Source organism: Pseudorca crassidens, chromosome 1 (assembly GCF_039906515.1).
Source record: "Pseudorca crassidens isolate mPseCra1 chromosome 1, mPseCra1.hap1, whole genome shotgun sequence".
NCBI lineage: Eukaryota > Metazoa > Chordata > Mammalia > Artiodactyla > Delphinidae > Pseudorca > Pseudorca crassidens.
Window position 1 is genome coordinate 86,686,155 of NC_090296.1, and position 18,952 is coordinate 86,705,106.

The 18,952-nt window shown below is 36.1% G+C and overlaps 1 protein-coding gene across 4 annotated transcripts in view; it reads right to left on the reverse strand.

The window, feature by feature from the left end:
- Window positions 1–18,952, reverse strand: part of UBR1 (ubiquitin protein ligase E3 component n-recognin 1) — a 167,712-nt gene that overhangs the window by 101,086 nt on the left and 47,674 nt on the right. For all 4 annotated transcript variants that reach the window (XM_067744775.1, XM_067744786.1, XM_067744769.1 and 1 more), the window contains 2 exons: window positions 12,931–13,041; window positions 310–440 (listed from right to left, as the gene is read on the reverse strand). In XM_067744775.1, coding sequence (XP_067600876.1) covers window positions 310–440; window positions 12,931–13,041 — 242 coding nt within the window. The remainder of the gene's footprint in view (window positions 1–309; window positions 441–12,930; window positions 13,042–18,952) is intronic.

Below are 18,952 nucleotides of genomic sequence, written 5' to 3' on the forward strand. Positions count from 1 at the left end.
CCCTACTGGGATGAATGGCTGCTAGGACCTTGTAAATCATTTAGAACAAGACCCCCAAAATGTGTTTTCTTAAAAATCTGAAGCTCCTGATTAGGCTCTTCCTTTGGCTTAACTTCTGTATAGTGTCTTAAGAGACCGTCTCATATAAATGGGCATTTTGGAAGTATTTCAATAAGGCAATTCTCTATAAAATCTTCATAATGATAGTTAAGTTAAAGCAGTAAATAACAACAAAGACATTTTTCAAACACCCGTTTTGCAATATAAATAACCATCATGAAAACTTCTCCCTTTTAAAAAATCCCCCACCTTATCTGGAGTTGAGGAGGCAGTTCTTTTTCCTCTTCCCATACAGTCATTTCTACAATGTATTTTATCACTGAAGGGAATATTTTCCTGGCTTGGTCAATTACCTCTTCATTCAACGGACAGCGTAAGTTCTGCAAGAAAGTATAGAAAAACATACTACCAATGTTGTATACAAGTAAGTGGATGAGAAAGATAATGTTATTAATTTATAGCAATAATTTCAATGAGTTCATTTACACCATCCTCCAGGAATGAATTTAACTTCAACTCAAGATGCTGCTATTCACATCGGTTTAGCTTAACTCCTTGTGGCCAAGTTGGTGCTACAGATGACAGAAATGCAAGAAGGCAAAACCACAGAGGTCTCCTTTATGATGCTCTTCATTATGAATGTTCTTCCCTGCCTGAATAATTATATCATCAGAGAACAATGAGTTATAGGGAGTGGTTATCCCCTCCAGCTGACAAAAACTTTTCTCACTAATTTATTTCAACTGATCCTTATAGCCACTCTGTTAAGGCAGAAAATTAAAGGCATTTAAAAGATAAAGGTCCCATCCAAGGTCAAAGAACCTCTAAACAGATATAAAAAGCAAGACTAAAATCTGGGCTTTTGACTCCCATGGGGGGGAAAAATGTTAATTTCATTACAAAATACAACTTCCTTAATAAAAGGCTTGTTCAAACCAATTAGCTAAAAAAAAACACATTTAAATGCTTTATGTCATAAACCATTATGGAAATGCAAATCAAAACCACAATGAGATACCTCTTCATACTTGCTAAGGTGTCTATAATCAAAAAGGGAGATAACAATAAGTATTGGCCAGGATGTGGAGATATTTGAACCCTATGCACTGCTGGTGGAAATGTAAAATGGTTCAATTTGGAAAAGTCTGAGAGATGCTCAAAATGTTAAGTATAGTTACCATATGACCCAGCAATTCTACTCCTAGATATCTATCCAAGAAGTATGAAAACATATATCTGCACAAAAACTTGTACACAAATATTTGTAGCAGCATTACTCATAATAGCCAGAAAGTGGAAACGACCTAAATTTCCATAAACTGAAGAACGGATAAATAAAATGGTATGTAATCCATACAATGGAATATTATTTGGTCATAAAAAAAAGAATGAAGTACATGTTAAAAAAGCACTGAAGTTATACTTTAAATGGGTGAATTCTTTAATACATTATGCAAGTTACAGCCCAATAAGATGTTTAAACAAAGCAGTAAGCAGGAAAAGAAACATAGTAGCTCTTTAAGACACACACACACACACACACACACACACAATCCACTAGAAATTCAGTACAATGCTTTTAATATTCAATTTTAACCTGCCTGCTATAGACCGTACTAATGAACTGTATTTTATTCTGTGGTGACGAAAACATTAACCTACACATTTATTCTTTTGCATCTATTCTTTCTCACTCCCCAATGCTTTATTATTTTAATTTCTACCATCTCCTCAATATGTCACCTTTCCTCTGGAGATTTTGCTCAGAAGCTTTTGCTAGAGAGAGAGAAAATAGAGTGCCAAAGGTACTAAGAGCAATATTAATCCACTATGTTCCTATTTCTTACCTTTTTTAGCTCAATATTTCCTTTCAATTCCTCAGAAAAGTAGTCTGAATTAAAGAGTTAAGAGAATCTACTCATTACTTCCATACTGTATCAATCAGAGGCTAAGTTCTTCAGAAGAGGTCTGGTAAGTACAGAAGAAACTTTTTTTTTTTTAATTTATTTTTTGGTTGTGTTGGGTCTTCGTTGCTGCACGCGGGATTTCTCTAGTTGTGGCGAGCAGGGGCTACTCTTCATTGCAGCATGCGGGCTTCTCATTGTGGTGGCTTCTCTTGTTGTGGAGCACGGGCCCTAAAGCACACGGGCTTCAGGAATTGTGGAGCGTGGGCTCAGTAGTTGTGGCTCACGGGCTCCAGAACGCAGGCTCAGTAGTTGTGGTGCACAGGCTTAGTTTTTCCAGGACATGTGGGATCTTCCCGGACCAGGGATAGAACCCATGTCCCCTGCACTGGCAGGCAGATTCTTAACCACTGCGCCAGCAGGGAAGTCCAAGTACAGAAGAAACTTTAAAATAAATCATTTATAGCTTAGAAAATAAGAAGGTCCATTAGAGGGAACAAAAGGGTGATAATCAAAATAGATTTTAAAAAACCTTAAAAATTAACCCAGAAATGTACTGCAGGACTAGAAAGAAACTTCTCTTAAATACACTTTAAGAGATACTGCCAAATGCTGGATGATGGGCTGATTAGTATCAGCCATGTCTAATTACATTTGGTAAATCCCTATTATGGTTGGCACAATGCCACACGCCTGGCAGAGTATGGATTTCACATTCACCAAAGCAGAGATGAAACAAATGCGAAGTACAAAGGACTGTTGGGTGGCAATTGATTAGTTATATGCTAGCCATAAGTGTCCTTCTCTCACATCTAGATCATGAATCAGATCTAGAGTCATTGCAGAATATCCAGATTTACCTTCAGAATAAGACTGAATGACCAACTACCTTTGGAATCTAATTAGAAAGCCAAAGAAATCCAAGAAGATCAGGTTAGTTCAGGACTAAATTCAGTGTACTGAGGCCATCTGACTCAGGAAAACCACCAACAGACTGGAATCCCATGATATAGGAAGAGGGAGGCTAGTTTTGTAAACTCAATGAGCAATTTAACTCCCAAGGATTCTTCAGCTACTTAACACAAAACAGTACAAAAACAATTTTCTAGAATGATTAGTTATGGAATGATGAGGATATAAAAATCAAGCCACAAAGCCCTCTGACTATATGCTAAAATATTCCAATACCCTTTAAAAAAATATCAGAGGAGGAAATGGAAATAATCAGAATGAAAAGGGTTCTTAAAACAGAAACAAGAGGGACTTCCCTGGTGGTACAGTGGTTAAGAATTCGCCTGCCAATGCAGGGGACACAGGTTCGAGCCCTGGTCCGGGAAGATCCCACATGCCATGGAGCAACTAAGCCTGTGTGCCACAACTACTGAGCCTGCACTCTAGAGCCTGTGAGCCACAACTACTGAAGCCTGCACACCTCTAGCCTTTGCTCTGCAACAGAGACAAGCCACCCCAATGAGAAGCCCACACACCACAATGAAGAGTAGCCCCTCCTCGCCCCAACAAGAGAAAGCCTGTGTGCAGCAATGAGGACCCAATGCAGCCAAAAATAAATAAATAAATTTATTAAAAAAAAAAAAAAAAAAGAAAGAAACCAGAAACAAGAGAATGAATAGAAAGGGACATCTGGTGATATTTAATCAAGCAAATTTTTTATTTGTCAAATGAAGGAATAATCATTTGGAATCAGGACAAATAAATGAGTAAGAGAGAAGAGGCAATCTAAAAATAGAGGGCTGAGGGACTTCCTCGTGGTCCAGTGGGTAAGACTCTGCACTCCCAATGCAGGGGGCCTGGGTTCGATTCCTGGTTGGGGAACTAGATCCTGAACGCATGCCACAACTAAGAGTCTGCATGCCGCACCTAAAGATCCCAAATGCCACAACTAAGACCCAGAGCAGCCAAAATAAATAAATAAATATTTTTAAAAAAATAAATAAATAAAAATAGAGTGCTGAACAATAAGGTATATGTTAACGATAGGTGAATGGGTAAAGAGTATATGAATATTCTTTGTACTCTATTTTTGCAACTTTTTACAAATTTGAAATTATTTCCAAATTCAAGGTTAAAAAAAAAAAAATGTGCTAGAGCCCAGATTCTAAAGATCTGAATTTTAGTCCCAACTGTCACATTGTCTGGATTACTATGGCTCTTTAATACATTTAAAATCTGTTGGATCTATTCACACTCATAACTCTTCAGTTTTTCCTGGCAATTCTCATAAATTTTTCCAGAAGAACTTCTGATTACTTTTGTCAAGTTCCAAAAGAGAATTTGGCTGTTATTCTGATTGGGAATATAATGAATTTATGGACTAATTTTGGAAAAACTTTTATCATTTGTAATACTGAACCTTCCAATCCAAGAATGAAATGTCTTCTGATTTTTTTTTTTTCTTACATGCCCATACTCTTACAGGAGTATAGTTTTAAAGTTTTCTTAAAACAGACCTGGCAGATTTCTTCTTGGTTTTTTCCCTAGGTATTTTATTTTTTTTGATGGTATAGTAAATGGGATCTTTTCTTTCACTACATTTTCTAAAAGCTATTGCTTTTAAGGGCATTCAAGAAATATTTTTTCTATAACAACCTAAGTGCAAAAAGAATTTGAAAAAGAATAGATACATGTATATGTAAATAAATAAATAAAGTGACTTGCCTGAAAAAAAAATTTTGTTGAATACATTAAACTATGATTTTTAGTATGTAAGTTCCATAACTAACAACCTAACTAAACTCTACTATAGTTTCTAATTCTTTTTCAGTTAATTTTCTTGGGGTGTCAAGGTATAAATCATGACTATTTTGCCTCCTCTCCAATATTTATGTATTTTAGTTCATTCTGTTTGTCTATTTGACTGACTTCCAGAATAGCGGTAAATAATAAGAGCAATAGTGAATTTCCTTATCCTGTCTCTATCTATAATGGGAATACACTAGTGCTTCATCATCAAGCATGATTAACAGCTTTTGATTTGAGGCCAATAATTCTGGAAGAAACTGAAAATCTTATCAAAGAGCTACTTTCCCAAAAAGTGCCAGGCATAAACAGTTTCACAGATGAATTCCAAAAACAGTTCATTCTAGGAATGTAGGCATGATTATATTATTCTGTCAAACTTGATTTTACCTGTTAGTTTTATTTAGGCTTTCAGCATAACAATTATTAATACAACTGATTTATAAATTCCATATTATGTCAGATCTGAAGTCAACATAATGTTGGCTTTATATAACAAATTTGGAAAATTTCCCTCTTCTGCCCTCTGTGTTCAGGAATAATTTGTATGTTTTTGTTATTTGTGTAGTGTTTAAGTAATCGAGTGATTTTTATTTATTTTTTATCTTTTTTTTAAATACAGAGAAACCGGTATAATAAAAACAAATTTTACCTAAATTTAGTAACTCTTTTTTCCATATATGCTTCCTTTTTTATTGCTTATTTTAAGGTAAAAAATAGTCATCATGATATTTTACTCCTAACTACTTCAATATTTATTGATTGATTGATTGATTTTTTGTGGTACGCGGGCCTCTCACTGTTGTGGCCTCTCATGTTGCGGAGCACAGGCTCCGGACGTGCAGGCTCAGCGGCCATGGCTCACGGGCCCAGCCGCTCCGCGGCATGTGGGATCTTCCTGGACCGGGGCACAAACCCGTGTCCCCTGCATCGGCAGGCGGACTCTCAACCACTGCGCCACCAGGGAAGCCCTTTAATATGTATTTAACATGGACATTTCCTTATATAATCTTAATATCCTTATTATAATCTAATAACATTAACAATAACTTTTAAATATTATCTGATATCTTGACCATATTCAAGTTTCCTAATTATTCCCCAAATGTCTATCACATTTGGTTATGCCTCAAGTCATTTACATCTAAATGAATCTCTCATGCCCACCCCTTGACTTTTGTTCTTCATGACTGAGGTCAGGCCAATTTTTCCTATAAAAAGTCCTACATTCTAGATTTATCTTGAAATGTCCTATATATTATATTTATCTTCCTTGCGGTATTCTTTATCTTGTTCATCTCTCCCCTGTATTTCCTATAAACTAGAAGTTAGATCTCAAGGCTTTATTAAGTTCAGGTAAAACATTTTTAGCAAGAATATGTCATTAGTAAGACTATGTACTTCAATTTCTTAGCAGCTTGAGATAAATTCACATACCATATAATTCACTAAAAATATACTATTCAATGGTTTTTATGTGCAGCTATTACCACAGTCAGTTTTAGAACATTTTCATCAACTCAAAAAAACATACAAGGGCTTCCCTGGTGGCGCAGTGGTTGAGAGTCCGCCTGCCAGTGCAGGGGACACGGGTTCGTGCCTCGGTCTGGGAAGATCCCACATGCCGCAGAGCAGCTGGGCCCGTGAGCCATGGCCGCTGAGCCGGCGCGTCCGGAGCCTGTGCTCCGCAACGGGAGAGACCACAACAGTGAGAGGCCCGCATACTGCAAAAAAAAAAAAAAAAAATACAAAAAACCTTTAATGATCACACCCACAAGGTCTCCATCCTCATAGACCTAAAAAATCACTAATCTAGTTTTTGTCCCTACGGATGTTCTATTCTGGACATTTCATATAACTGAAATCATGTAATATGTGGTCTTTTGTAACTGGCTTCTTTCACTTAGCATAATGTTTTCAGAGAGTTCCTCTAAATTGAAGTATGTTTCAGCACTTTATTCCCCTTTATAACCAAATAATATTCCACTGTAATGGATATAACCTAACCACATTTGCTTATCCATTTATCAGCTGATGAACATTTGGATTGTTTCTGATTTTTATTAAGAATAATAATACTATTCTATTTTTGTATAACACTGTTTTATTATAATAATAACACTATTATGAATAATGCTATGAACTTTCATGTATAAATAATTATTTGAACACCTGTTTTCAATTATTTTGAGTCTGTCTAGGAGTACAATTGCTGGGGCATGTAGTAACTCTACATTTCACAGGTTGAAGAACTGCCTCTTTCCAAAGTGGGTGCACCATTTTACATTTCCACCAGCAGTGTCTGAGGGTTCGAATAACACTTGTTATTACCTGCTTCTTGATTATAGCCATTAGCGGGTATTAAGAAGTATTTCATTATGGTTTTGGTTTGCATTTCTCTAATGACTTATGATGTTGAGCATCTTTTCATGTGCTTATTGGTTATTTTGTATATTCTCTGAAAAAATTCATATTCAGATCCTTTGCCCATTTTAAAAACTGGGATGTGAAGAATTCCCCGGCTGTCCAGTGGTTAGGACTCCGCGCTTTAACTGTAGAGGGCACAGGTTCAACCCCTGCTTGGGGAACTAAGATCCTGCAAGTCACACAGTGAAATGAAATGAAATAAAATAAAATAATAAAATGCCACCACTAAAAAAAAAGAAAAAAAAAACTGGGTTGTCTTTTTATTTTTAAGTTTTAAGAGTTCTTTGTAAGTTCAACATACCAGTTCCTTTTACCGGATAATATGACTTGCAAATCTCTCTCTCTCATTCTGTGTACTATCTTCTCACTTTCTTGGTAGTGTCCTTTGGAACATAAAAGTGTTTAATTTTTTTTTTTTTTTTTTTTTTGCGGTACACGGGCCTCTCACTGTTGTGGCCTCTCCTGTTGCGGAGCACAGGCTCCAGACGCGCAGGCTCGGTGGCCATGGCTCACGGGCCCAGCCGCTCCACGGCATGTGGGATCTTCCCGGACCGGGGCACGAACCCGTGTCCCCTGCATCGGCAGGCGGACTCTCAACCACTGCACCACCAGGGAAGCCCAATAGTGTTTAATTTTGATGAAGTTCAATTTAAGGTTTTTTTTCTTTTATTACTAATGCTTTTGGTGTTACATCTATGAATCTATTGCCAAATCCAAGGTAATAAAGATTTATCCCTATGTTTTCTTGTAAGAGTTTTATTGTTTTTGCTCTTATTTTTAGGTCTTTGATCCATTCTGAGTTAATTTTTGTGGTTGGTGTGAGTTAGGGGTCCAGATTCATTCTTTTGCATGTGGATATCCAGTTGTCCCAGTCCTATTTGGTAAAAAGATTATTCTTACCCTAGTGAATGGTCTTGGTACTCTTGTTGAAAAATGGCTGACCACAGACATGTGGGTTTATTTCTGGGATTTCAAATCTATTCTGTTAATCTATATTTTTATCATTATGCCAGTACCACACTGTCTTGATTACTGTTGCTTTGTATTAAGTTTTAAAAGAGGGATGTGTGAGTCCTCCAACTTTGTTCTTCTTTTCCAGGGTTGTTTTGGCTATTGTGGGTCCCTTACAATTTCATATGAATTTTAGAGCCATCTTGTCAATTACCTAAAAAAAATTTCCAGCTGGGGAACTGTACTGAATGTGTAGCTGAATTTGGGGAGCATGGCCTTTAATACTGTGATCTATAATAAGAAATATCTTCATCCCAGTTTCTGGCACAGAGCTCCTAAAACCCTAGGAATTTCCCAAGTGAAGAAGTGGGGGCTGTCTTTTGTTATGTTTATGAGGTGAATTTTAGAAAGCACCTAAGGATGCGGGCTGGTTGCCTGGAGACCCAACCTTGTGATTAGAAGGCTGCAACTTTCAGTCCCATCCCCAACCCCAGAGGGGCTAGAGGTTGAATCAATTGCCAATGGCCAATGATTTAACTAATCGTGCTACGTAACAAAGCCTCCATAAAAACAAACAAACAAACAAAAAATCTCCCATAGGCTTCCAGAGAAATACACACAGATGTCTCTAAATACATAAAAGATCTACTACTGCTAAATTCTTTCCAGGCAACGAAGCTTTCAGCCCCTGCATGCTCATCCCCTAGATACAAAAGGATGCAATGAACACTTTAAAATGACTACTTTTCTCTTCCTTAGGTCAGATAAATTCTGAGGTAAGCCCCGGGTCCCAATTTATTTTTCTTCCTGTTACTTTTATATATAACTGAGTTGATTTGAAGTATCAAGACATGCAAATGTTAGCACAAGTTAAGATCTGATCACATCTAAATATGCCTGCACTAAATCCAGAACTGTGACACAACAGCACTTAAGTAAAATCTTTGTAAATCTGCTTCCCTAAATCTGGGACACTAAGAAACAATTAGAAAAATGCAACACTGTCCTTAGAAACTGTACATGTTGAAGGAGTGGATATTCAACAAAAGTCTGTCAATGACCATAAGTACAAAGTAAATACTAAAAATGTTTTAATGCAAGTAAAAAAATATATTCTTGTGAAAATATTTAGGTTTGCCAAAAATTGTCTTGTTAAAACAAGACAGTTTATGCCATGCCCAATTATTTGTTACATGATTTCTGTGCAAATCTTTATAACTGGACAAAGCCTCAGTCCCAAAATGTTCCTCTTTAATTAAAATTTATCCAAATTCAATCAGAAGAGTCCATTTGAATTTATTGTTTTACATAAACAACATTAGAATCTATTTCTTTTTATATTTTTTCTTCCAGTTTTGAGATATAATTGACATAGCACTGTATAAGTTGAAGGTGTACAGGATAATGATATGACTTAAATACATCATGAAATGATTACCACAATAAGTTTAGTCAACATCCATCAAGTCATATAGATACAAAATAAAAGAAAAAATATTTTTTCCTTGTGGTGGGAACTCAGAGTTTACTCTCTTAACAACTTTCACATATAACACACAGCAGTGTTAATTATTTTAATCATGGTGTACATTATACCCCAGTACTTATTTATCTTAGAAGTTTATACTTTTTTGACCACCTTCATCCAATTCCCCCTCCTCCCACCACCTGCCTCTGATACCACAAATCTGATCTCTTTTTCTATGAATTTATTTGTTTGTTTTTGAAGTATAGTTGACCTATAATACTATGTTAGTTCCTGGTATACAACATAGTGATCTGATATATATTTGATAATAAATGGTCACCATTTCAAAATGGTCACTGTAAGTCTAGTCACCATCTATCACCATACAAAGATACTATATAATTACTGACTATACTCCCCACACTGTACACTTCATACCCATAACCTATTTTGTAACGGAAAGTTTGTACCTCTTAACCTCCCTCACCTATTTTTTTCCTCCCCCTAACTCCATCCCCTCTGGCAAACACTTGTTCTCTGTATCTGTCACTCTGTTTCTGTTTTGTTATGTTTGTTCATTTGTTTTGTTCTTTAGATTCCACATATAAGTGAAATCATACAGTATTTGTCTTTGTCTGATTTATTTCACTTAGCATAACACCCTCTAGGTCTATCCATTTTGTCTCAAATGGCAATATTTCATTTTTTATGGCTGAGTAATATTCCATTTTGTGTATGTGTGTATATTTACACAGACACACCACATCTTCTTTATCCATTCAGCTATTGATGGGCACTCAGGTTGATTCCATATCTTGGCTATTGTAAATAATGCTGCAATGAACATTAAGGGTGCATATATCTTCTCAAATTAAATAAATTTTGTACTTCTTTTTTCTTAATTTCATTTTTGTATTGTTCATTACTAATGCATAGACACAAGTAATTTTGTATAATTATCTCATATCCTGCAACTGTGCTGAATTTATTAGTTCTAATAATGTTTTAGTGGATTCCTTAGGATTTTCTATATACAAAATCATGTCATCTGCAAACAGAGCTAGTTTTACTTCTTCCTTTCCAATCTGGGTGCTTTTTATTTCTTTGTCTTGCCTAACTGCCCCAGCTAGAACCTCCACTACAATATTGAATGGATATGCTCTGTGGCAAAAGCAGAATCTGCCTTATTCCTGATCTTAGGGGGAAAGTATACAATATAATTATAGTTGTGAGTTTTTCATAAATGCCCTCTATCAGGTTAAGGAAGTTCTCTTCTATTATAAGTTTACATCTTTTTTAAAATTTATTTATTTATTTATTCATTTATTTTTGGCTGCGTTGGGTCTTTGTTGCTGTGTGCGGGCTTTCTCTAGTTGAGGCAAGCGGGGGCTACTCTTTGTTGCGGTACGCGGGCTTCTCATTGCGATGGCTTCTCTTGTTGTAGAGCACGGGCTCTAGGCATGCAGGCTTCAGTAGTTATGGTACGTGGGCTCAGTAGTTGTGGCTCGCGGGCTCTAGAGCGCAGGCTCGGTAGTTGTGGCACACAGGCTTAGCTGCTCCACAGCAGGTGGGCTCTTCCCAGACCAGGGCTCCAACCCGTGTCCCCTGCACTGGCAGGCGATTCTTAACCACTGTGCCACCAGGGAAGTCCCTATAAGTTTAAGTCTTCTTATCATGAAAGTGTGTTGGATTTAGTCAAAAGCTTTTGCTGCATCTACAGAAATGATCATGTGGCTTTGTTTTTTATTCTATTTATATAGTATTACATTAACTGATTTTCAGATGTTAAACTATGTACTGTATTTTACATCATACGAGGAGGCTCATTATGCCATATCAACCCAATATTCATGATGATGCTAATACTGATGACTGGTTTCAGGTGACAACAGTATGATGCCCTCCCCTGCCCGCCTCACTGTACAGTTTTGTTTTTTCCCTTATGACTAGCAAGTAATCTATGAGATGGTAATTCAGAACCATGCCCATATTGTTCCTCATCAATTCAAGTTTTAAGGGTTTTAGCATCCATTAATGATCTTTGTCTAAATCAAATATTTCCTTAGGGTTTGCAAAATGTTGATTTTTCTAATTCTATTATTCCTTCTCTATTAGCTAGCATTCCTGTAGAAAGAAGAGCTTTACCTCATGAACTGGAGATACTTGCTTACAATGAAATACAATTCCTGTTGTAAAGGTAGAATAAACGTTTAGTCCATTCCCTTCAATTACCAGTTTTTAGAGTAAGGAAATGATACAATAACCACTGCATGGCAACAAACAAGTTTTATTCTATTTAGTTCTTATGTAAGTTTCATTATTAGAAACTCATGGATTTTTATATATTAAGTATGATTCAATCAATCATAGTGGTTATTTATTATTGTTTTTCTGATGCCCCAATTGTCCAACTCAGGTCAGTGGGAGCCTTTTCAAACTGGGTTTTAGGTTTTGACACAAACCCATCCTCACAAGCCTACCTTATCTATTCCCTAACACACATGTGGAATCAGGCAGTTTTACAAAAAGCCCTGATTTCTTTTAGTGGGAAATGGTACTTAAGAGATCAAAATATATACCCTAAGGGTATTCAATGCTATAGTTATCAGGAACAGTTTAAAGAGTACAAAAACTATTTATTCCTTAAGTTTTGAAAAGGATTCCTCTGTAAAACTATTAGAGCATGGCATTTTTTAGGAAGTACTTTCATGTGACAATTTTCTAAATTTCTTCAATGGTTACTGCCTATTCAAGTTTTCTATGTTTTTGAATAAATTATGGCACTTAATACTGTCTGATAAAAGAAGAATCTATTTTCAAATGTATTTGTTCAGAGTCATATAAGGAGCCTTTTACAATCCTTCTGTATCTGTAGTTCTATGGTTATTTTCCCATTCCTTTTTAACGGTCTACATCTGGGCTTGCTCGCAGTTTTTTTTCTTGATTAGGACGTATAGTGGACAATCAGTTTGCTGACGTTTTTTTCTTTAAGAAAAGCAATTATGGATTTATGTGTCAATTCTACTGTTTTCTAATTCATTATATTCTCCTATCTATTAATAACTACTTCCATTTGCTCTTTTAGGTTAATATATTGTTTACTCATCAAATTGCTTAACAAAAAAGTATTCTAAGTTCATCTTTTCATTGTAAATTCATTCCTTCTTTAGAGAAATATGGAATATAATTATCAAACACTTAAATTCTCTAGAGTCAAATAAAACTCCTTACATTTAAATATTAGAACATAAAAATCAGGATTATCAATGGAATTCGGCTTAACCCATACACATAACATTTATGTCTATTTAATTTCATCAACCTTAAAATAGTTAGCAATTAAAAAAATAGCAATATTCTTACCTCTTTTGTGGTACCTGCTCTTCCAGGTTCATGACTTATACAAAAAGGGCCAGTTTTCCATGCTTCTGTGTCTCCACAGTCACAAAATCCTCCTCCAGTAGAAGTATGCATCTGATAAATGAAAAATGAGTATGTCTTAATTTCAAAACATATCACAAAGCAAAGAAGAATGATAAAGATGACTCAAATAATAAATGTTTCCCTCTATTTCAACCTTAATTGCCTTTAATGTTATAGATATATATCAAAAAATATTTTGATTAGTTAACCAAAAAAAATCCTTAATCACAACAAAACTGAACCTTCAAAATTGATATTTTTGAAACATATTCAAAGTTTTTAAATAATAGTTTTTAAACTTTGTACTAATGGAGAACAGGTTGTGACGTGTGCAAAAAATAATCTATACTTCACCCAGAATGCTTCAGTAGATTTTATGATTAAACAAACTTCTTAAAAATCATTATAATGATACTTGTGTAAGTACTTAAGACATGTATAAAGTATTTTCATCTATACTGATGTTCCACAGCAACTAAAACTTATTCACAACATTGTCCCTGTGAGGGTTCCTGTAAAAAAAAAAAAAATTATCTAAAATATCCTAATTTAGATAGAGAAGGATGACAATGACCTGAATTTGAATCTTCCCCAAATCTCCCCCCTCCAAAGCATACAATTAACAAGGAGAACAAATAAAGCCACACATGACTCATGTCTGCAAGATTACTAGGAGACAAAAAATAAATACCACAACCTTCAAATGACTTGCTTTATCAGAGTTCCTGTTGCCTATCACTTCAAGCCTGTGGTTACAGACAATACGAGAGGGAAGCTTAAGTGACCCCATGAAAGAGAACAGAGGGGTACAAACGACTTAGATCAAGCACAAACAAAATCACACTCCAGAAGAGAAAGCCCAATGCCAAGGGACAAATACTGAACACAGGTTAGGACTTGGTGGTTCACAGGGAAAGAGACTGAAAGTAAACAGGACCAGAAGTGGCCACCTCAGAAAAGCATTACTTTTGGAGGAAAATCAAATACATTAAAAAAGGTGGTAACCCATTATAGATGGGGCAGTAAATGAAAGAAGTAAATAAGAAAGAAAATTTAAGGATCCTATGAAACAAGAGAGAAACAAGACATGCCAAACCCTCCCCTCACCTCACCACCATCACCAATATCATCTATAAAATAAGTTAGGGGCTTCCCTGGTGGCGCAGTGGTTGAGAGTCCGCCTGCCGATGCAGGGGACACAGGTTCATGCCCCGGTCTGGGAAGATCCCACATGCCACGGAGCTGCTGGGCCCGTGAGCCATGGCCGCTGAGCCTGCGCGTCCGGAGCCTGTGCTCCGCAACGGGAGAGAGCACAACAGTGAGAGGCTCGCGTACCGCAAAAAAAAAAAACAAAAACAGAGAAGAGGGTAGAACTGACAGAAGAGAGCACTTGTAAACCTATCCATGAAATGAAAAAGAACAGAAAGAAGTACACCATATCCACACAAAACTATTGCAAAAAAAAAAGCCAAAAAATGCAAATAAGAGCCAAAACCCAATTATGAAGCTGGAGAAAACTATACAATGCTCCAAACTGAATTACACAGCCTCAAACAAGCATTAAAAACCCTTAATCAGACTAAACACCTTTAATCATAAATATAAGAACTAAGAACAGAAACGGACAAAGAAATAGGAATAAATAAAATGAGACTCGAGTGAACTAAGGGTAAAAACCAGGAAGAAAACGATATCATATCAGAAATGAATTTTTTTAAATTACAAGATGATAGACTCAAATGAAAAGTTAATAAATAGCATTGAAACAAAGCAGGAAAACAAGAGAATGAAAATAAGATGAAGTAAAGAAATACAGGGTCAGAGAAAAAGTGGTTGAAATAGAAGATAGGCCTAATAGAGGCAGATGAGTATAACTGGAATCACCAAAGAAAAATCAAAACAATGGAACAGAGGTAATATTTAAAACTGTAATCTAAGAAAACTTCCTGGAAATAAAAGACCTGAATCTACACAATCAAACGGCCAAAAGTGACTAAGAGAAAACTCACTCAGTATGATCAACTCCAAAGTATACCCTCCTAAAACTACTGGATTTTAAAGATAAAAGTCCTGAGGCCCTAGGCAAAAAGATGAAATAACATAATCACAAGAAAATTAGACTGGCATCAGACTTCTCAATAACAACACATAAAGCAAGACAACAGCAGAGCAGCATTTTCAAGGAAAGAAACTGCAAACCAAGAATACTGTCTACAGCCGAGCTATAATATAATTTTGAACATGTCAGAACTTAAGAAACACAGTATACATGCGACCTTCCTGAGGAATCTACCTGAGCAGTGATCAGCAAACTTCCTGTGTAAAGGAACAGACAGTAAATATTTTAGTCTCTGCAGGCCATGGAATCTCTGTTGAATTACTCTATTCTGCTCTGGCAGTGAAGCATCAGCCACAGACAATAAATAAATGAACCAGCATAGCCACATTCCAATGAGACTTTATTTATAGGCACTGAAATTTTAATTTCATATAATTTTCATTTATCATGAAATATTATTCTTCTCATCTTTTTTCCCAACCATCTGAAAATATAAAAACCAAGCTAAGGGACTTCCCTGGAGGTCCAGAGGTTAAGACTCTGCGCTTCCACTTCAGGGGGCACAGGTTTGATACCTGGTTGGGGAACTAAGATTCCGCATGCCTTGCGGTACAGCCAAAAGAAAAAAAAAAAAGAAGAAAAGAATAAAAACCAAGCTTAGCTTGCAGGCAATACAAAAACAGATGGTGAGCCAGATTTGACCCACAAACTGTAGTTTACTGACCCCTAGAGGATGCACTTCAGCTGACCAAGCAGTGACTGGGGAACTTCAGAAAAAGGACAGATGGCGAACATTTTATGTATTTAATTGTAGCGCTAAGAACAAATCAAGGGTGTTGAAAGATACATGGATAGAAGAATGTAAACATTATATGATCTCACAATCAGAAAGACTACAACTAAAAAGTGGGAGAAGGGAAAGAGAAGGCAACATAAGATTATCAACTATTAAATAGGTAATAGGAGGGAGTCAAAGATAGCATTAAAACTGACAGACTAGATAATAAAAAGTTACATAAGGGAGTAAAAAGGAACTAAAGGCATTATAAAAATTATTAGTACAAACATTATCACTAGAACAATAGTAACAAAAGAAATCAGAATATACAAATCAATTTTATATACTGAAGAATGCTAGACTCATCCATGATTACTAAAAATGTAGTTGTTTCAAATGAAAGTAAAAGCATAACCTTAGTATAGGGAATGCCATGGAAGCAAGGCACAAAATCCAGAAGCATTAAAAAAAAAAATCTGGCAAATTTGACAACATATAAATTAAAATGTCAGTAAGGCAAATGATAGCATATATCAAGTTTAAAAGACAGAAAATAGATTTTATACAGTCAAAAAATACACTTAATTTATAATCCAGCAATATCACCCTGAGGTTACCCAAGAAAAATTAAAACAAATGCCCACACAAAGACATGTACTTGAATGTTTGTAACAGCTTTATTTAAAAGCTGGAAACAAGACAAATATTCATCAACTGATGAACAGGTAATATATTGTGGCATATCCATACAACGGCATACTACTCAGCAATAAAAAGGAACAAACTGCTGAGACATGAGAGGATCTCAAAGGCACTATGCTAAGTGAATATAACCAGATAGGAAACACTACTTACTATATATAGATTTCACTTATATGACATTTGGAAAAGCCAAAACTATAGGGACAGAAAACTGATCAGTGACTGCCAGGAGCTGGGGTAAGTGGGCAAGAGGACTGCCTGCAAACGGGAGAACTTCTGGGAATGATATGTTTTATATATTGATTATTGTGGTGGTTACTGAACTGTATGTCTGTGAAAACTCATGGAACTACACTTACAAGGGTAGATTTTATTGTATATAAATTATATCTCAAAAAAATCTGACTTTAAAAATTATTAAAGACAAGCATAGTAAGAGAAAATATTTGTAACGTATATAACAGTAAGAAAAAGGCAAAAGAAAAATTAAGGATAAAAACAGGCAATACACAGAAGAAATTAAACATACAATTAAAAAATGAAAAGATGTTAATACTAGTAATAGAAATGCAAATTAAAATGAGATTATTTGACTAACGGATTGGCAAAAAGTAAAAAGACTGACTAAATAAACTTTGGGGATGTAGATAAAGAACATTCTCATATCCTTTTTTTATTTTTATTTTTGGCTGTGTTGGGTCTTTGTTGCTGTGCGCAGGCTCCCTCTGGTTGTGGCGAGTGGGGGCTACTCTTCGTTGCAGTGCACGGGCTTCTCATTGCAGTGGCTTCTCTTGTTGTGGAGCACAGGCTCTAGGCGCGCGGGCTTCAGCAGTTGTGGCAAGCGAGCTCTAGAGTGCAGGCTCAGTAGTTGTGGTGCGTGGGCTTGGTTGCTCCGCAGCATGTGGGATCTTCCCAGACCAGGGCTCGAACCCATGTCCCCTGCATTGGCAGGTGGATTCTTAACCACTGCGCCACCAGGGAAGCCCCTCATATCCTTTTAATGGGACTGTAAATTGACACAGCAATTCAGGAAAAACATTTGGCAAAATCTATGAAAATTTTAAATGCATGTACCCTTCAATCCAGAAAATCTACCTCTAAGAATCTAGTCTCAAGCATTCTTTAATATATACACTGGTTTATATTAAAACAAAGGTATATGTGTATGTTCCATTATTTGTTGATCAGTGAAAGCTGGAAACAGTGTAATTATCTAGAAAAGGGTGATGGGTTAAATATTTGATGACATATTCCCACAAAGGAATACATGCAGCAATTAAATAAGGCAAGAGTTATTATATATATCAACACAGAATTATCTCCATGATATATTAAGTTAAAATCAAGTTGCAGGGAGTTCCCTGGTGACCTAGTGGTTAGGATTCCAGGCTTTCACTGCTGTGGCCCAGGTTCAATCCCTGGTCGGGGAACTGAGATCCTGCAAACTGTGCAGCATGGCCAAAAAAAAAAGTTGCAAAACAAAATATATAGTAGGATCCCATTTGTACACACACAAACATCCTCCTAAACATATAAATATATATATGAGTGTACATGCATAAAGATCTGTAAGGATGTGCACTAAATTGTGTTCAGTTTAACAAAGAAAGTATGATGGGACAGAAAGGCAACAAAAATTTTTATTTGTATTCTTTTGTATTATTTGAATTTTTAAAAGGTAAGTTTTATTGCATTGCCTAAATTATTTTTTTTAATGTTGTGTTTCAAAGATAATATATGAATACAAATTCTCATCATGTAGGATTATAGCAGGCTGTTAAAATAGACCCTGATCGTTATTTTTATACCTCAGAAAATACTGAGTTCTCATATATCCCTCCTTTTCCCTACCCACAGTTTCCCCTATTATGAACATCTTGCAATAGTGTGGCACATTTGTTGCAATTGAGGAGTCAATGTTGATACATTATTTTTTTTAAATTAAGTAATTTATATTTGGCTGCTTTGACTCTTAGTTGCTGCACGCGGGCTTTTCACTGCAGTGCCTTCTCTTGTCGCGGAGCACAGGTTCTAGGCACATGGGCTCAGTAGTTGTGGCACACGGGCTTAGTTGATCTGTGCCATGTGGGATCTTCTGGGACCAGGGCTTGAACCCGTGTCCCCTGCATTGGCAGGCAGATTCTTAACCACTGTGCCACCAGGGAAGTAAGTCCCTGATACATTAACTAAAGTCCATAATTTACATTTGGGTTCTCTCTTTGTGTTGTACATTTTGGGGGTCTTGACAAATGTATAATGACGTATATACACCACTACAGTATCACACAGGGTAGTTTTACTGCACTAAAAATTCCCTGTACTCCACCTATTCATCCCTCTATCCCTCCCACCATCATCTCCCAGCCTCAGCATCCACTGATCTTCTTACTGTCTCCATAGTGCTGCCTTTTCCAGAATGTCAT